Source organism: Canis lupus, chromosome 25, assembly GCF_011100685.1.
Source record: "Canis lupus familiaris isolate Mischka breed German Shepherd chromosome 25, alternate assembly UU_Cfam_GSD_1.0, whole genome shotgun sequence".
NCBI classification, from domain to species: Eukaryota; Metazoa; Chordata; class Mammalia; order Carnivora; family Canidae; genus Canis; species Canis lupus.
In genome coordinates, this window is record NC_049246.1 from 24,112,674 (window position 1) to 24,129,778 (window position 17,105).

General features: G+C 38.0%; 1 protein-coding gene across 2 annotated transcripts; it reads left to right on the top strand.

The window, feature by feature from the left end:
* Positions 1-8,852: 8,852 nt before the first annotated feature.
* Positions 8,853-14,671, top strand: SAP30 (Sin3A associated protein 30). 2 transcript variants are annotated; one of them, XM_038573602.1, is made up of 4 exons: positions 8,853-9,458; positions 11,138-11,263; positions 11,686-11,784; positions 14,334-14,671. In XM_038573602.1, the coding sequence occupies exons 1-4, from the start codon at positions 9,168-9,170 to the stop codon at positions 14,454-14,456; spliced, it is 639 nt and encodes a 212-aa protein (XP_038429530.1). In that variant the 5' UTR covers positions 8,853-9,167; the 3' UTR covers positions 14,457-14,671. The 2 variants fall into 2 exon arrangements, with proteins under 2 accessions (XP_038429530.1, XP_038429529.1); XM_038573601.1 differs by having other exon boundaries at positions 8,854-9,482.
* The last annotated feature ends 2,434 nt before the right edge of the window (positions 14,672-17,105 follow it).

Here is a 17,105-nt window from a genome sequence, read left to right on the forward strand (position 1 = left end):
TTACTGGATTATTCTTGAGGGGATGTCCAAGAATTCTTTTTTGATCCTGGAGATTTAAAGCTATGTTCAGTTTCTTTTTGATGATTTAATACCATTCCGTCTTGGTAGTCAGCCACAAATAGTAGTCAGAGAAAGCTCCAGGACGCTGGAGAACTACACTGGGAACCTGGGAACTACATTGCTTTTTGTATGCTTCACACTCTGATGAGAAGAAAATTACAGTGGAAGAAGCAGAGATATGCCGACCAAAACGTTACACTCTGGACAATATCAGAACGTGAATGTTATTTTAACATAAACAGTACTAGTTATAACCAGGCAAAGGAGGTGAGAACATTTGGCAGTCACTCGGATCTAGGGTTGGAGTCCAATATGTATTAACCCTAGTGAAACACTCCCACTCTATGACAGACCCCAAGAAACAGCCCAAAAGTGGGGATATAGACTGGAATCATTTGGTTGGCTCAGAAATCCTCAAGCATTGATTCAGGACTGTTGGTGTCCTTATTAGGGACTTGAGAGAAGGAAATGCAATTCTTCTCTAGAGGAACCTAACATTATCCAATGCTTCAAATTATTTCTATCATTAATTTTTAAAACGATATCAACAGCAAACAATCAAAGTAAATGGATGCAAGAAGAATCCAGCTGAGCCAACGTCAGTAGAAAAAACAGACAAAAGAAACGGACTTAATAATGAACATAATCTAAAAACCACTCTACTTGCTATGGTCATGGAAGAAAAAGTCAAGCTTTTAAATTTTGTCAAGGAACTAGAAATGACAGAAAGTGGCACATTTTAACCAAATATAAATTATAAAATAAAGAAAATAACTAAAAGCATAAATATTATTGATGAATTTTAGAGCAGATTAGGCATACCTAAAGAGAATGAATAACTGAAGGGTAGGCTAAAAGAAATAATCTCCAATGAGGGACAGAAAAATAAAAATAAAAAATACTGAAGATGGGACACCTGGGTGGCTCAGCAGTTGAATGTCTGCTTTCGGCTTAGGACGTGATCCCAGAGTCCCATGATAGAATCCTGTACTGGGCTCCTTGTGTGGAGCCTGCTTCTCCTGTCTCTGCCTTTCTCTCTGCCTCTTTCTGTGTCTCTTATGAATAAGTAAATAAAATCTTTAAAAAATATATTGAAGATGGAGCAAGAGACAGAGGATACAGTGGGATGGCCTAATGTATATTGGAGTTCCAGTAATGGAATGAGAGCAGAAATTATATGTGAAGAGATAATGGCTGAGAATCTCTGAGAATTGATTAAAAATATTAATCTATCATTTAAGAAGCCCAAAGAAGTACAACAGGAGTTTTAACAATAAAAAGCATATTATTGAAGTAAAACTGAAGAAAATCAAGGAGAAAGACTTAAAAGAAGATGGGGAAGTTTGGGGGAGGACATGACCCTCAAAAGAACCTTGCACTTTCTGGAAAGAAGATGAAATAAAAATTAATATTGGACTTTAAAAAGTAAGGATTTATGCTGTACATTTTAAGATCAGAAGAATAGAAAAAAGACTTTATAACTTCCAAACTAATAGCAAAGAAACTGAACTGTTTTAAAATACTCCAAAAAAAAAATGCAGAAAAGTAAAAGGAACATAGAAAACAAATAGAAAGCACAAAGGATGATGGATAGCAGGTCTAAACCCAAGTATATTAATAATTCATACCTATAAATAGACTAAATGTCCTAGTTAAGGCACAAAGATTATTAGATGGGACTTAAAAAAAATGCAAAGCCACATTCTCTAGAAACTCATTTAAGTTAATCAGGATACAGAAAGGCTGAGAGTAAAAAAATGGAAAAATATAGGTGATCCTTGAATAACATGGGCTTGAATGTCACAGGTACAATTATACGAGGATTTTTTACAGTACATTGTTGTAAATGTATTTTCCTTTCTTATAATTTTCTTAATGACATTTTTTCTTTAGATTACTCTATTGTAAGAATACTGTATATAGTACATATACAAAATATGCATTAATCGGCTGTTTATGTGATTGATAAGGCTTCTCGTCAACAGTAGGTTATTGGTAGTTAAGTTTCTGGAGAGTCACAAGTTATATATGGCTTTTTAACTGCAGGAGGAGTTGATGTCCCTAAACCCCACATTGTTTAAGGGTCAGCTGTGTATCATGCAAACAATAAGTAAAAGCCAGGTGGTATAACTACATTAATACCAACCAGACAAAACAGAATTTAAGGCTAAAACTATTACAGAGATAAATAAAGTCACTTCAGAATGCTGAAATATTCAGCTCCAAGTTCATATAACAATTCTAAATTTGTGTCAACCAAGTAACACGGTCTTAAATATGTAAAGCAAAAACTGACAGAATGAAAAGGAGAAATAAACAAATTTATAGGCCAGATATTTTAACTAATTTAGAGAACAAGTAGACAAAAAGGATACATAAAAGTGAATAGCACCATTAATAGGACTCAGTAGACATAGATAAAATACTAACCTAACAGGAGAATATGAATTGTTTTTAAACACAGAATATGTTCAAAAATCAATCATGTTAGGGGCACCTGCGTGGCTCATTTGGTTAAGTGCCAGATTCTTGATCTCAGCTTAAGTCAGGGTCTCAGGGTTGGGAGGTAAAGCCCCACATTGGGTTCCCTGCTCAGCAGGGAGTCTGCTTGAGGTTCTCTCTCCCTCTGTTCCTTACCCAGCTTGGGAATGCATTCTCTCTCTCTAAAATAAATAAATCTTTAAAACAAACAAACAAACAAACCATGTTCTTGGTTAAAAAGCCAAACTCCATAAATTTTAAAGGATTTAAATCATATATATTTTTATAATGACAATGCAAATGTGTTAGAAATCCATAAGGGTAGGGCAGCCCTGGTGGCTCAGAGGTTTAGCGCTGCCTTCAGCCTGGGGCCTGATCCTGGAGCCTGCTTCTCCCTCTGCCTGTGTCTCTGCCTCTCTCTCTCTCTCTCTGTGTCTCTCATGAATAAATAAATAAAATCTTAAAAAAAAAAAAAAGAAATCCATAAGGGTAGCAAATCATCTGCATATGTTTAGAAATTAAGAAATTTGTACATCTAAATAATTATGCATCAAAAATAATCATGAGGGAATATAGAGATTTCCAACTCAATGATAAGAACAATACATATTAAGATTTGTGGAGGACAGGAAAAACGGCATTCATAGGGAAATAGATAGCTTCTAAATTCACATATTTATAAAAACGTTAGTAAAAGAACAGTCTGGAGTCCTAGCCAGGTAGTAGAGTAAGAAAGAAAAGTAAATAAATTAGGAATGAAGGAACAAAACTCAATATTTGCAAATGATGTGACTGGGTGCACTGACAATCCAAATGAATATAGAGATAAATTATTGTGAGTAGAAAACTTGATTAATAGGAAAGTTTGCTGAATTTAAGCATTATTTTGGGGAAAAATTAGCTTGATTTCTACATATTGGCAAAAAATGGAATATTAAAATGATTCCATTTACAATGGTATCAGAAATATCAAGTACACGTGAAATATCAAGTCTAATAAAAGATATGCAAAACTCTTGCAAAATGACAAAATTCTGTTATGAGACATTAAAGATCTGAATGAATTGAAAAATATATCATGTTCATGGATTAGAAAAACATGAATATATCATGTTCATTATGTAAAGATATCTATTCTCTCCTAGGTTAATGTGTGGATTCAATACAATGTCAACCAAAAATCCCAAAAGGTTCTAATGTGGTTGTATTGTTTGTTTTGTTTTCTTTTTCCTGGACTTGGGTAGTAGTAATACAGATGTTTGTTTTTCCATAACTACTGACACTGGACATTTATGTCTTATGTACTTTTTGTATATTTGCTTTATTTTAAACTAGGTAAAATTAAGCATGGTATAAACTATAATAAGGGGATCCCTGGGTGGCTCAGTGGTTTAGCCCCTGCCTTTGGCCCAGGGTGTGATCCTGGAGTCCCTGGAGTCCCGGGATCGAGTTCTACATCAGACTCCCTGCATGGAGCCTGCTTCTCCCTCTGCCTGTGTCTCTGCCTCTCTCTCTCTCTCCTCTCTCATGAATAAATAAGTATTTAAAAAAAATAAAACTATAATATAATAGAATTACATAGAGAGATGTATATACTGAAATATATAATTTTTTTTCTAGCAAGAAACACAAGAAATTGTTAACACTGGTTGCTTTTAGGGACAGGGATTTGAGAAGATAAAAGGAAACAGACTTTTTGCATATTGAACCTTTTGCATTATTTGAATTTCCTAATCATGTTCATGTTAGGATTATGGGTCAATTTGTACATTTTTACAAATTAAATTATTTAATGATTTATTTCAAAGTAAAACCAGGAAAATTCAATCATGTTAAAAGCTCCAGAGGGAAAGAAGGCAGGGAAAACTACTTCTTAAAGAATCAATACAAAATAAATAAATAAATAAATAAATAAATAAATAAATAAATAAATAATAAAGAATCAATACCTATAAATGACAGGGCAGTCAAAACGGTTAAAGACCTGATGAGAGTTCCTTATAATGCAGTCGGTAAGAAACTTTGATTATTTTTTGTAACACACAGCATTTTAACATTTCAAATGTTGAGTGATGGCACTGTACCAGGACATGTTACAACTTTAGGAATTTCATTTCATTTTTGGAACAGCGACAGCATTCATGCATCCAATATAATATAAAAGGGCTTATCATTGTTGTTTGACAATGCTTCTCATGTGACTTTACATAGCAGGTAAACTACATTAATTAGTCAAGAGACTCTATTTAGGGTTTGATTTTCTGGGAATCTGTTGAAAATCAATGAACGAATGAACAAACAAGAGAACTGCCAGCCAGCCAGCCAGCCAGCCAAACCAACCAACCAACCAGCCAACCAACATACCAACATCTCAGAAGGTTTCAAGGCATGTGCCTACAAAGGATTACGGATCATTACAAAACTGAAAACTTCAGTATCTGTTTCTCCAAGGTGGCCCTAGGAGATTCTACAGGAGGTTATAGAGTCACCAAAATGTAGCTCCTTTAATATTGAGAAGTTTTCACTCTCTTACTTAGGTAAAGACCGGATATAAATGAATATAAAAACCTTGTTGTAATGGGCAGGTAAAGGGAAAAAAAAATTAAAGAATCATGTTACAACCATTTCAGAAAGCAAATATTTTAATGATATTAACAACCTCTCTATAACTTAAGTTTCATAAATCTGTATTTCCATATCATCTACTCTGAGGTAGGATTACCATGAATTTAATGGATTTAAGGTTCAGAGTCCCTCACTTGGACAGGCCCTTTCATTTTTATTTATTATTTTTTTTTTTCGGACAGGCCCTTTTAAATGCTTGTGCCTAATTTTGTATTTAAATTTTAAATACTTTTTCTTAAGGGAGACTCCACAAATTATATGTTTAAAGCTCCCCAAAGTCTGATTCCAACATAGGCTATGAATTACACTTAAAGGAAGGAATTCCTACCTGCCCTGAATACGAAGATGTGTAGAAACAAACGAACTATGGTTGCTAGGAAAATTTCTGTCTGAACAATAGATTCACTGAAGATATACTTTACATCAGGCATTGAAAATTTTCAGTTCACCTGCAACAGAAATGCCTTCTATTTGCCAGAGGTGAATCATTGCCTCTTGTGCACTAAATCTGTACTTTTTCTCTAATGTTATTGAGGCATGCATTTTAGTCTGTTTGCTATAATAGAACACCATAGGAATGCCTGGATGGCTCAGCAGTTGAGCATCTGCCTTTGGCTCAGGGCATGATCCTGGGGTCCTGGGGTCGAGTTCCCCATTGGGCTCCCTGCAGGTAGCCTGCTTCTCCCTCTGCCTATGTCTCTGCTGCTCTCTGTGTGTCTCTCATGAATGAATAAAATCTTCAACAAAACAAAACACCATAGACTAGGTAGTTTAAAAACAACAGAAATTTATTTCTCACAGTTCTAGATGCTGGGAAGTTCAAGACCAAGGCATTGGCAGGTTTATATCTGGTGAGTCATCCTGCTAGTTCATAAACTACTGTCTTCTCACTTGGTCCTCACATGGCAAAAGGAGTGAGGGAGCTCTCAGAAGCCTCTTTTATGAAGGCAGTAATCCTATTCAGTACCTCTCTACCTCATGACCTAATCACCCTCCAAAGACGCTACCTCAGAATACCATCACATTCAACATTTGAATTTTAGGAGGGAGGACATAAACATTCAGTCTTTGGCAGCCTGTATTGTGTGCTTGTGAAGCTACTCTACCAGACAGTGAGCCCCAAAATGGCTAGGACTCTGTTTCAATTATTTTTATATCCTAAGGCCTAGAAAAAATCCTAGTAAGCAATACATGTTTAATTGGATCTTTTAAAATACTGTATTTTGTGTACAGGAAGCCTAGCCACAATTTGTCACTTTAGTAAAATTCATATGAAATGGATACCTTGCTAAACCATTAACATATACATGAAGTAATTTGTTCATATTTTGTAAAAGATACATTATAAACTTTTAAGAGCAAGGACCAAACAGTATTATGAGTTATTTTAAAAACAAACAAAAGCACAAAAAATATGGAAGTCCAACATCCTAATACTACATTTGTTTCAGATTTTCCTAATAAATAAAAACCTACAAATACAACGGACTCCACCTTTAAACCATTCCCAGATACAATTCCTTGGCCTCTCTCCTGAGATAGGAACCCCACCCTGAAGTTGGACTGTATCCATCCTGTCCATATGTTCTCCTTTTTCACCACTTAAGAAAATACATGCACAAACAACAGATACTAGTATTCTGTTTAAAAGATTAAGCCAGCATTATCTAACAAAAATATGTGAACCACATATGTAAACATTTAAACGTTCTTGTAGCCACATTTAAAACAACAGGTAAACTTTAATGTTATATTTCATTTAAACCAGTAAATTCAAAATATTATCATTTCAACATATAATCAATATAAAAAGTATCAATGAGCCATTCATTATAGTTTTTTAAAAACTTCTAGTACTAAGTCTTTGAAATCCTGTCAGCAGTTCTTACTTGCAGCACATCTCAACTTGGGTTCTAAGTTTAGATTTCACAAAATTTAGATAGAAAAAAAAATGTATTCATGTATCTAAGCTGTTCCAAACACACTTGAAGTCTTTACAATAACTGAAATCTGTTTTTTAAATTTAAAGTTAAATTAACAGTTTTTCAGTAGAAATAACCACATTTCAAGCTTTCAATAGGCACATTGGGCTATCAGACACCCTACTGGAGAGTGCAGCTTAAAAAACAAAACACAAGACGCACCTGGGTGGCTCAGTGGTTAAGCATCTACCTTGGGCTCAGGTCACGATCTCAGCGTCCTAGGATGGAGTCCCGCATGGGGCTCCCTGCAGGGAACCTGCTTCTCCCTCTGCCTGTGTCTTTGCCTCTCTCTCTCTCTGTTTCTCACGAAGAAATAAAATCTTAAAAAATAAAAAGGGTAACACAACATACTTACCATGCAGCATCTTCCTTTTGCTCATTCAATTTACGTAATAATATCTTAACGTTTTGTTTTTGTTTTTGTTTTTTGTTTTTCCCTTTGCCATAGCCTAGAACTGAAAAGCACAGACGGAATGGATGGCTTTGAATTTCAGGGCAGATGACATTTAGGTTTTTTTAAAAAATCATCTATCACTAAATTCACTCAGCAAGCCTGAAAGAACTTGCAAAAGAACCTGGTTCGTATTTTTATTTAAGCCAAAGGACGGCTAAACAGGACACATCCGATACAGTCACAGTGACGCGCAGCAACCGGCAAAGGCGCACGCGCTCCTATCAGCCGCTCCATTCCCCGGCCCCGCCCCCTACAAGCACGCGCCCACGGGCACGCACGCGCACTCACGCACTCTACACGCACAGGCGCGGGCGGATACACACACACACACACGCACGCACGCACTCTACACGCACAGGCGCGGGCGGATACCCCAGGAAATGCGGGTTCTTTCTGGCCTTTCACTCCGCAGAGAGAACGCCGGGAAGTTTCCGAGGAGCACTCACGCTAACTATATCGGGGCTCCACGTCCCCCTGGACAGGGTCCTGGATCCCACTTTTCTCTAGGGCCTTTAGAAGAGAAACGGTGAAGGTTGGGTGGGGGTGGAGGCGGAAAGAAGCCGCTCCACCGCAGGAAGCGGCCAACTTTGATCGCCCCAAAATGAAACCCGATCTTCGCAGGAACGTGCAAGGATTTAAAAACGGCCTTCAGCTGAGGCACTTGGGAAGCGGCCCTGTCACGGTCGAGGTCGGAAGGGCGTTTTTGCCTCAGCTGGTGTGTCAATGAATGGAACTGTGACCCGGGACCTGCGGCATCTCCCGGACCCGAAGAGCGCCAGCTTCCCCGAGTTCTCCTTGGTTTGGGTGTCCCACAAAAGCATGGCCACACCAAAAATTCTTTTTCCACAGTAAGAAAACGGCCCCGAAACTTTTTCACGCCGCACCTTCCCTCCTAGCTTCCCGCCCAGAACATTTTGCGCCTCGCCTCAGGAGCGGGGTGGCCGCTTTGTCTAGTAGAACGCCAACACTGCAGAATCCCGGTAGCGAAAGACGGAGCAACTTCCTGGGAGAGACTAGAAGCGAGAAAACATCACCACCCCTAACCACACGCCCCTGTTTTCCCACTGACTTAAAATAAATAAATAAATAAATTAGCAGCCGAAGCCCTGCCCGTCGCCGCGCGATGCATGCTAGCATAAGTAGTTCCAAGGCGCCCAGTTCGGGGTGGAACTCAGAGTGATTCCCCCTCAAAGAACTACAATTCCCATGGTGCCCTGCCACACAGTGGAAGGGGCGGGGCAGGAGAGGGCTCGTCGCGCGTGCGCAGGTCGGGGGGCCGGAGGGAGGCGGAGGCGCCAGGGTCCAACTGCTGAAGCGTCTCCATGTGACAGTGACCGGAGTCCTAACTCCTGGCGCCGCCCGGTTCTGGCTTCTGACCCCAAACGCTGTCCCCCATCCCGGCGCCAGCGGACAACAGCAGACCGGGACGCCTGGTGTGTGGCGGTGCCGCTGGAGGAATCGCCCCGGCGGGGTCAGGTGTCTGAGGGACCCCGCGGAGACCCCGGAGTCTCCGCAGAGAGGGGGAGCGGCGAGCCGAGCGGGGGTTTCTGTCGGCACGCGGAGACATGAATGGCTTCACGCCTGAGGAGATGAGCCGCGGCGGGGACGCGGCCGCCGCAGTGGCCGCCGTGGTCGCCGCCGCCGCCGCGGCCGCCTCGGCCGGGAACGGGGCAGGGGCCGGCGCCGGGGCTGAGGTGCCGGGTGCCGGGGCGGTGTCGGCTGCTGGGCCCCCGGGGGCGGCCGGGCCGGGCCCCGGACAGCTGTGCTGCCTGCGGGAGGACGGAGAGCGGTGCGGCCGGGCGGCGGGCAACGCCAGCTTCAGCAAGAGGATCCAGAAGAGCATCTCCCAGAAGAAGGTGAAAATCGAGCTGGAGAAGAGCGTGAGTGACGGCGGGACGGCCATGCCCTGCCCTGCTCTGGGGCTCCCGGAGCGGTGCCGACCGGGGTTCAGGGGCGGACGGTTCGGGGGTCCCCTAGACCTGGCTGTGGCGCGAGCCCGTCGCGTGGTCTCGGGTAGGACGCGAACCACAAAGTCGCCGCAACTCGGACCGCCTCCCCCGCAGACCCACGCCAGCCGGCCGCGGGTCCGCTGCTCCCCCCGCCCCCCCCCCGCCTCCTCTCCCTCGCGTGCCCACCCCCACCCTTCCTACCCAACCCCCGCGCACCCCCACCCCGTTCCGGGTGTCCGCCCTGCTCGCCGTCCAACCCCTTCCTCCTTCCCTGAGGTCGGGACACGAAACAAAGAGCACCGCGGCTCGGAGGGCCCGGAGTAGTTTTCTTGCAGCCTGTCCGCTCCTCCTTTGTTTTGCTGCCCAAGCTGGCGCGTGGCCCCGGGGAGCAACCCCCGGCTGTAGGCAAAAGTGTAGTCCTGCAAGCGAGGCCCTGGTGCCGCGGTGGAGACCGACTCCTCTGCTCGTCCGCCGGGTTGCGGAGGGAAGAGAGCCGAGCTCACCCCGCGCGGTGCAGACCGCCGGGCTGGTGGACGCCGCCAGCATCCAGCGCAGCTGCCGGGAATGTGGGGAGCCCGCTGCCTCTGCGGCGCTGCCACCCCTTCGGCAGCATCCGGATTTCCTTTACCGTCCTTGTTGTACACGTCCGTTTCTTGTGTTTCTTTGACCATCTGTGAGGTTTTCAGAAACAACCATTGGCACTTTGCGGAGTTTTGGCTGGCGGTGAATGGATAACAAGATGCCAGAACCTAGCATACGCCCTGCATAATTTTAACTTGGACTTCGTTTACAAGTTAAATTTCAAAGCCTTAGTCTTTAATCGCTTGTTGTTGTTGTTTTTTAAAGGAGTTTAAACTGTTAATAATGCAGCCCAGTATTTCAGATGTTACCATACAGCGCTCAAGACTACATTTAATTGAAGCTTTTGCAAAGTTTGTGATCTATTATGCCTGTTAAAGAGTTCTTCAGTCATGCTTGGGAGACACTTCTCAAGTAAACTTGAATAGTTTCACATTGCCTTTGGTTGAAAAAAACGTAATACAGACAAATACATTCATTAAATACTCAGAAGCTTGTAATTCAGATGTAAATATAAGTAGTATATGAAATCGGTAGCTCGTTTGTAAAAATGGATAGTTTTGTATCTGGATTATAATTTGAGTACTGAGAAAGGATATGAAGCTACTAAAATGTGCTCTTTAGAGAAAATACTGTCAGTAGCAGAATTGTGGGCAACATCATCTTTCCACTTATTAAAAAAACAGCGTGACCTAACAAATCTAATTCACCCTCACTACAGTTTAATTAAAAAATCCAGACAATTGCAATTTCTCATTCTGCTTGTCTGCTTCCCTTCCTTCCTTCCTTTCACTCCTCCCCACCCCACTCTCCAATCCTCTTAACCCTATTGTCAGACACGGTATGTTCTAACTGAATACAGGACTTAAGCATAGAAATATGCTGTTGTCTTAACAATGGCCTATTTTGACTTTTTATTTTTAATAATTCACTGTGCCCTATGTATTTTACTAATACGTAGACACGTTACATAATAATAAGTAGTCTGTGAAACTTTTTTGTTTTAGGCAAGGCATCTTTACATTTGTGATTATCATAAAAACTTAATTCAGAGTGTTCGAAACAGAAGAAAGAGAAAAGGGAGTGATGATGATGGAGGAGATTCACCTGTTCAAGATATCGATACGCCAGAGGTAAAGTTTCTGTATGTTAAATGTAAATCCTAAGTATTCCATTCTGAAACTTCTATTAAAAGATAGGAACAAATTTTAAAAATACTTAATGCGAAAAATCTGAAAATGAAAGCAAAATTAAATATAGCCAATTAATAGGCAGTTGTAGTTTGACTTATGTTTTCAATTCACAATGCTTATACCTCTATTGCCTTCTTTTTTTGCTCCCAGTTCTCAGTATTTACCTTCAAAAGATTGAAGTGCTCTATATATTTGTAGTTTTGATTATGTAAAAGAAGTAATGGAATGGAATTAATTAAATAATGTAATTTTTGTTACTTAATTACATTTTTGTTGTACCAAAATTGAAATGCTATTATGCATATCAAAGATAACAATTTAAAAATTGCATGAACTAATTCTTACATGTTTATTTTTTCTAGGTTGATTTATACCAATTACAAGTAAATACACTTCGGAGATACAAAAGACACTTCAAACTATCAACCAGACCAGGACTTAATAAAGCACAACTTGTTGAGGTATTTATGAAGTTTTAAATGAGCCTGTTTATATAAAAAAGTTATTAAAGGCTAATGAAATTGTTAATGTAGTACGTATAACAATACAGCTCAGTTAGAAAGATCAGTTAATAAAAAATCTATTGTGGAAGAATCTAGTTTCCTAGAAATGTTTGTCTGTCTCTTAAATTGCTTTATGTAACAACCACTCAGTGGATTGTATGTAGCTTTCTAAATATCTTTTAATACTGGCTTTCAGAAATAGCGGGTAATAATTTTTAAATTCTCATTCTAGAAATCTGTTGGTTTTAAAATTCCACTCAGGAAGCATTTTTTGAATACCTTATTGAGGCATAATAAAAGAAATTGATAAGCTTTGTTGTCTTTATTATAAATTTTTTGAGTTTTTGATGGATTAGGTCTACAGATTAGCCCATAAATAGTATTCCTATAACTTGTTGATTTAACGATTTCAGAATTTGTCTTTGGTGATGTTAGCTTGTTTTATTAGAGGCATCTATGCCTTCACATCTGGAAGATGCAAAGTTTTTTTTTTTTTTTTAAGAGTTTATTTATTTACTTGAGAGAGATCTGAGAGAGAGAGCATGAGCAGGGAGAAGAGCAAAGGGAGGAGACACAGACTTCCTGCTGAGCCGGGAGCCTGATGGCAGCTCAGTGAGAGGGACTCGGGACTCTGGTATCATGACCTGAGCTGAAGGGATACATTTCATTAGCTCCACCACATAGGCACCCCAGATGCAAAGACTTTTATCCAAGGTTTTATTTAGTTTGCTTTGATATAAAACTTTTAGTCTTTTTGTAAATTTTGAAATATGTGTGTTTTCAGGAGTTAATAAAGAACCAAGAAATCTGTGAATCAAGGCATTTACAGATTTATGTATTTGTACTTTAATCATTTTAAGTAAAAATACTTAATCTACTCAACAGAATAGAAATGTAAATATATAAGTCAGTTTTCTCATATTTTTCAGCTTGTGTTTAGTAATGCAGTGTTTTTTAAAATGCGCATATCGAATAAGGTAAAAGATACAGAAGGTACAATTCTTTGGCAGAATGCTTTTTTAACATCGTTAAGATATAATATACTGACTTTTTAGCCAGAATTTCCTCTTTCCTTCTTGCCCAAGCAACAAAAATTCAGTTTTTCTTTAAATTTGATTTAAAAAATATAGCCCTTTTTGGATTGTATAGTATATTAATAAAAGATAAACATGGGTATTTACTGTGATGAAACTGTATCTATATATATACAGATACTAATCAAGTGGAAGGTACCTTTGTTTTGGGACAAATGTGAACTCAAAAACTGATTATTTTAAATGTTACATATGAAGTACAATTGACTCTTGAACAATGCATTTTTGACTAGGGGCATAGTCAAAAATCTGCATATAACTTTTGACTCCCCAAAAACTTAACTACTTACTCATAGCCTATTATTGATTGGAAGCTTTTTTAATAACATAGTCTGTTAGCATATTTTATATGTCATATGTGTTATAGTTATTCTTACTGTAATCTCAATAAAGTAGGCTAAGGAAAAGAAAATGTTAAGAAAATCGTATGAAAGAGAAAATACATCTACAATACTGTATTTATTGAAAAAAAAGTGTGTAAGTGGACCCTCACAGTTCAAACCTGTGTTGTACAGGGTCAGTAATACATATTTTTTAAGTATACTAGTCACACCTGAAATATTTGATAATCTGATATTTAAAAAGTTATATTATTTCTAGAGTTACTTTCTTCTTTAGAAATGAGAAAAAAATCCAAATGGCCATGAATGTTAATAGTTCACTTAGGAATGATTCCAGAGTTAGGTAACTGTCTTCCTTAAATCTCTTAATTATCGTATGAATAACATTTTCATTAAGACTTTTTTTGTCTTTACATTCTAGATAGGCATATCAATACCCCTGTTTAGTCCATTGTACTTCTCTTGGTTTTGTAGTGTTAGATTAGCATAAAGAAAAAGCCAGAAAGCAGATAAACATTCTTCAGCGAATGTCTCTCTTTCCTCGCATTTTCTATCCATATTTATTCAGACAAACTTTCAAGGAACCTTAACAGAGAGTACTGCCAATGAATGAATGAATATAAATTGTAGCAAATATATTTGTAAGATATTCTATGGTTTGTTTCTACAGTACCAACAGTTTTTCAACTTAAATATTTATTTATCCTTTTCCTGTGAGTAGGGTCTAGATTTTGTTTTATTTCATTCATATTTAAAGTTTTAAAATATTTACTTTTTAATATAGATTCTAGTTATAAAATTTAAATAAATAAAAGGAAATAACACATTCTAATGTCTTTTTAATTGAGTAGGTTGGAGGGTCCTGTGAAATCACCCTCTCTCTTGTTCGTAATATCTTAATTATATGCTTTTCATCTTGTTGGTATTTTGTAAATAGTTTATTATTTAAAGGAAATAGCTCTTATAGCACTTTTTCTTTTGATAAAAGTGTTTTTTACCTAGTATAATAACTGTTAATATCTATAATTTAATTTCAATTTCAATTTTTTGTTTGTTTGTTTTGTTTTTTTAGATAGTTGGTTGCCACTTTAGGTCTATTCCAGTGAATGAAAAAGACACCTTAACATATTTCATCTACTCAGTGAAGAATGACAAGAACAAATCAGATCTCAAGGTTGATAGTGGTGTTCACTAGGAGAGGTGGAATTGAGACTAAGACTTGGATGTTCAGATGTTAAGACTGTTTACTGTTTTTTCACATGTAGAAATGTTCCTTGTGTATTTTTTTACAGAGGATTTTCTCTGGTTTTATTTTCTTTGTTTCTGACTCTAATAATTAGTTGGAAACTCGTGTAAAATGAGCTTTCCTAGATTAAAAAAATATTTTAAATAAAGGTGATTACTATTATAGTTGTTTCAGTGTATTTATTTTGTGAAATTTGATTTTTTTAAAACTAGTTTTAATTAAGAGTTTAATGTAAAGATCACTTTGTTCCCACATTTTATTTTTAATTTTAAATTTCAAGAAATGAAGGTTAAGAGAAGTAGCAAATGCAGCACATTTGCTTTCTCTGGGACAATCTCATTTGGAATTAAAAATTAGCATTATTTTTTAAAGTGCTTTTTGGTGATAACAGGTTTGAAAAATAGACTTCCACTGGAGTGCAGTTTCTTTTTTATTTCCTTTTTTTAAAATCATTACTTGATAAAGTTAGGAAGATCAAAGGATTTAATTTATATGCCTACCTTCTTCCAACAAAGACTAATGTGCCAGCAAAGATAAACACAGTGCTGAAAGTTGAAATAATGTAGAATTAGTTTTACTTGTTTCTTTAAGTTTTATCTTAGAGAAAAGGTGTTTATACGGCATGAACATAGAAGTTCTGCAGCACCCTTTAATTTTCAGTCATGTCCTGTACTGTTTACATTGCAAAGTAAAACTAGTATGTTGAGAGATATAGAAATTTAATAAGATCTTTAAATTTTGGTTCAGATATAGCTCTGACTTGATTTATATTCTACTTTTGTTTACATTTCATCCTCTATCAGTTTTCTATTAAAGTTCTCATAATTGCAAATCAAATTTATAGCTTATGACATCAAAACAACAACAGCTTTAGTTAATATGCTTGATCATGGTGCAGATTTTAGGCTGAAAATGGATCAGAACATTAATGTAGCTCAAGATTTCTCTCAAAGGTTGATATTTGGGCCTGATAATTCTTTACCATGGGAGGCTGTCCTGTGTGTTGTAGTTTTAGCAGCATCATTGCAGTCCACAGTAGAGCACTCTGAAGGTGTGACAAACAAAACTATCACTAAATGCTGCCAGACATGCCCTGGGAAGCAAAATCATTCATGGTGAAGAACCACTGACGTAGTTACATCTAAAGTAGTGGTTCATTAGAAGGTTAGTCTGTATTTTTAAGTGTTCTGGGTGACTAGAAAATAAGGTGAAAAATAAAATACTAGTCTTTGTTCTTGCTATAACCATTTGAAGATTTACATTTGGCCCTTGAATGATGCAGGTGTTGGAGCACTAACAATCACATAGTTGGAAATTCATATATAGCTTTTGACTCTCCCAAAACTTAACTACAACTAACCTACACTTGGCAGTAAGCCTCTCCAATAACAAACAACTAATAAACATTTTGTATATTATATGTGTTATATACTGTATTCTTAAAAGTAAGCTAGAGAAAAAATGTTTTTGAAATAATAAGGAAAATATTTGCAGTATTGCATTGCAAAGATACTGCATATATGTGGGCCCGCATAGTTCAAACCCATGTTCTTGAAGGGTCAACTGCACTTAATTGATGAACAGAGACTATAATAATTGATATTATAGAATTCTCTCGTTTTTGGCATTCTAGAAATCTCTGTGAGAAGTTTTATGTTAGCTGTCTGAAAGGGAACCACATAGCTACAAGATAAAGTTTATTTGAAGAAAGTATTACTTCTACATGTTTTTATCTAAATCTATAATCTGTAAAAAGTTAATTTTTTAAATAAAACCATATAGTCTTACTTTTTCCTACAAAAACACTCCATTCTTGTGAAAGAAGCTTGAAACCATTTGCTTACATTAAATTAGCTGATTATGAATATAATCTTTGACTAACAATGTTAATTTCATACGGTTAATTATTTGCATAAAATGTAGTTGGATAGGGCAGCCCCCGTGGCTCAGCGGTTTAGCGCCGCCTTCAGCCCGGGGTGTGATCCTGGAGACCCAGGATGGAGTCCCGTGTCGGGCTCCCTGCGTGGAGCCTGCTTCTCCCTCTGCCTGTGTCTTTTTTTTTTTTTTTTTTTTAAGATTTTATTTATTTATTCATGAGAGATACGGAGACAGAGAGAGAGAGGCAGAGACACAGAGGGAGAAGCAGGCTCCATGCAGGGAGCCTGACGTGGGACTCGATCCTGGGTCCCCAGGACCACACCCCAGGCTGAAGGCGGTGCTAAACTGCTGAGCCACGGGGGCTGCCCTCTGCCTGTGTCTCTGCCTCTTTCTCTCTGTGTCTCTCATGAATGAATAAAAAAACTTAAAAAAAAAAAAAAAACTAAAATGTAGTTGGATAAAAAGTGAAAATGAGTTCTGGGTGTTATTTATCCATTGAAATTAAATCCTTGTTAGAGCAATTTAAAACATGAAAAGCAAAGAACTTCATCATAGCTCAGGAACTCAAAATGCTGCAATGTAAAAGTCAGGTTTATATAAAAATTTTAATTATTTGCTTTTGGGTATAAAAAATTCACTAAAAATCTTTTTCACACTTAGGTCTGAACCAAAAAAAGTAAATGGAAACTCATATCTCTATAAGGGTACAGGTTACTTTTA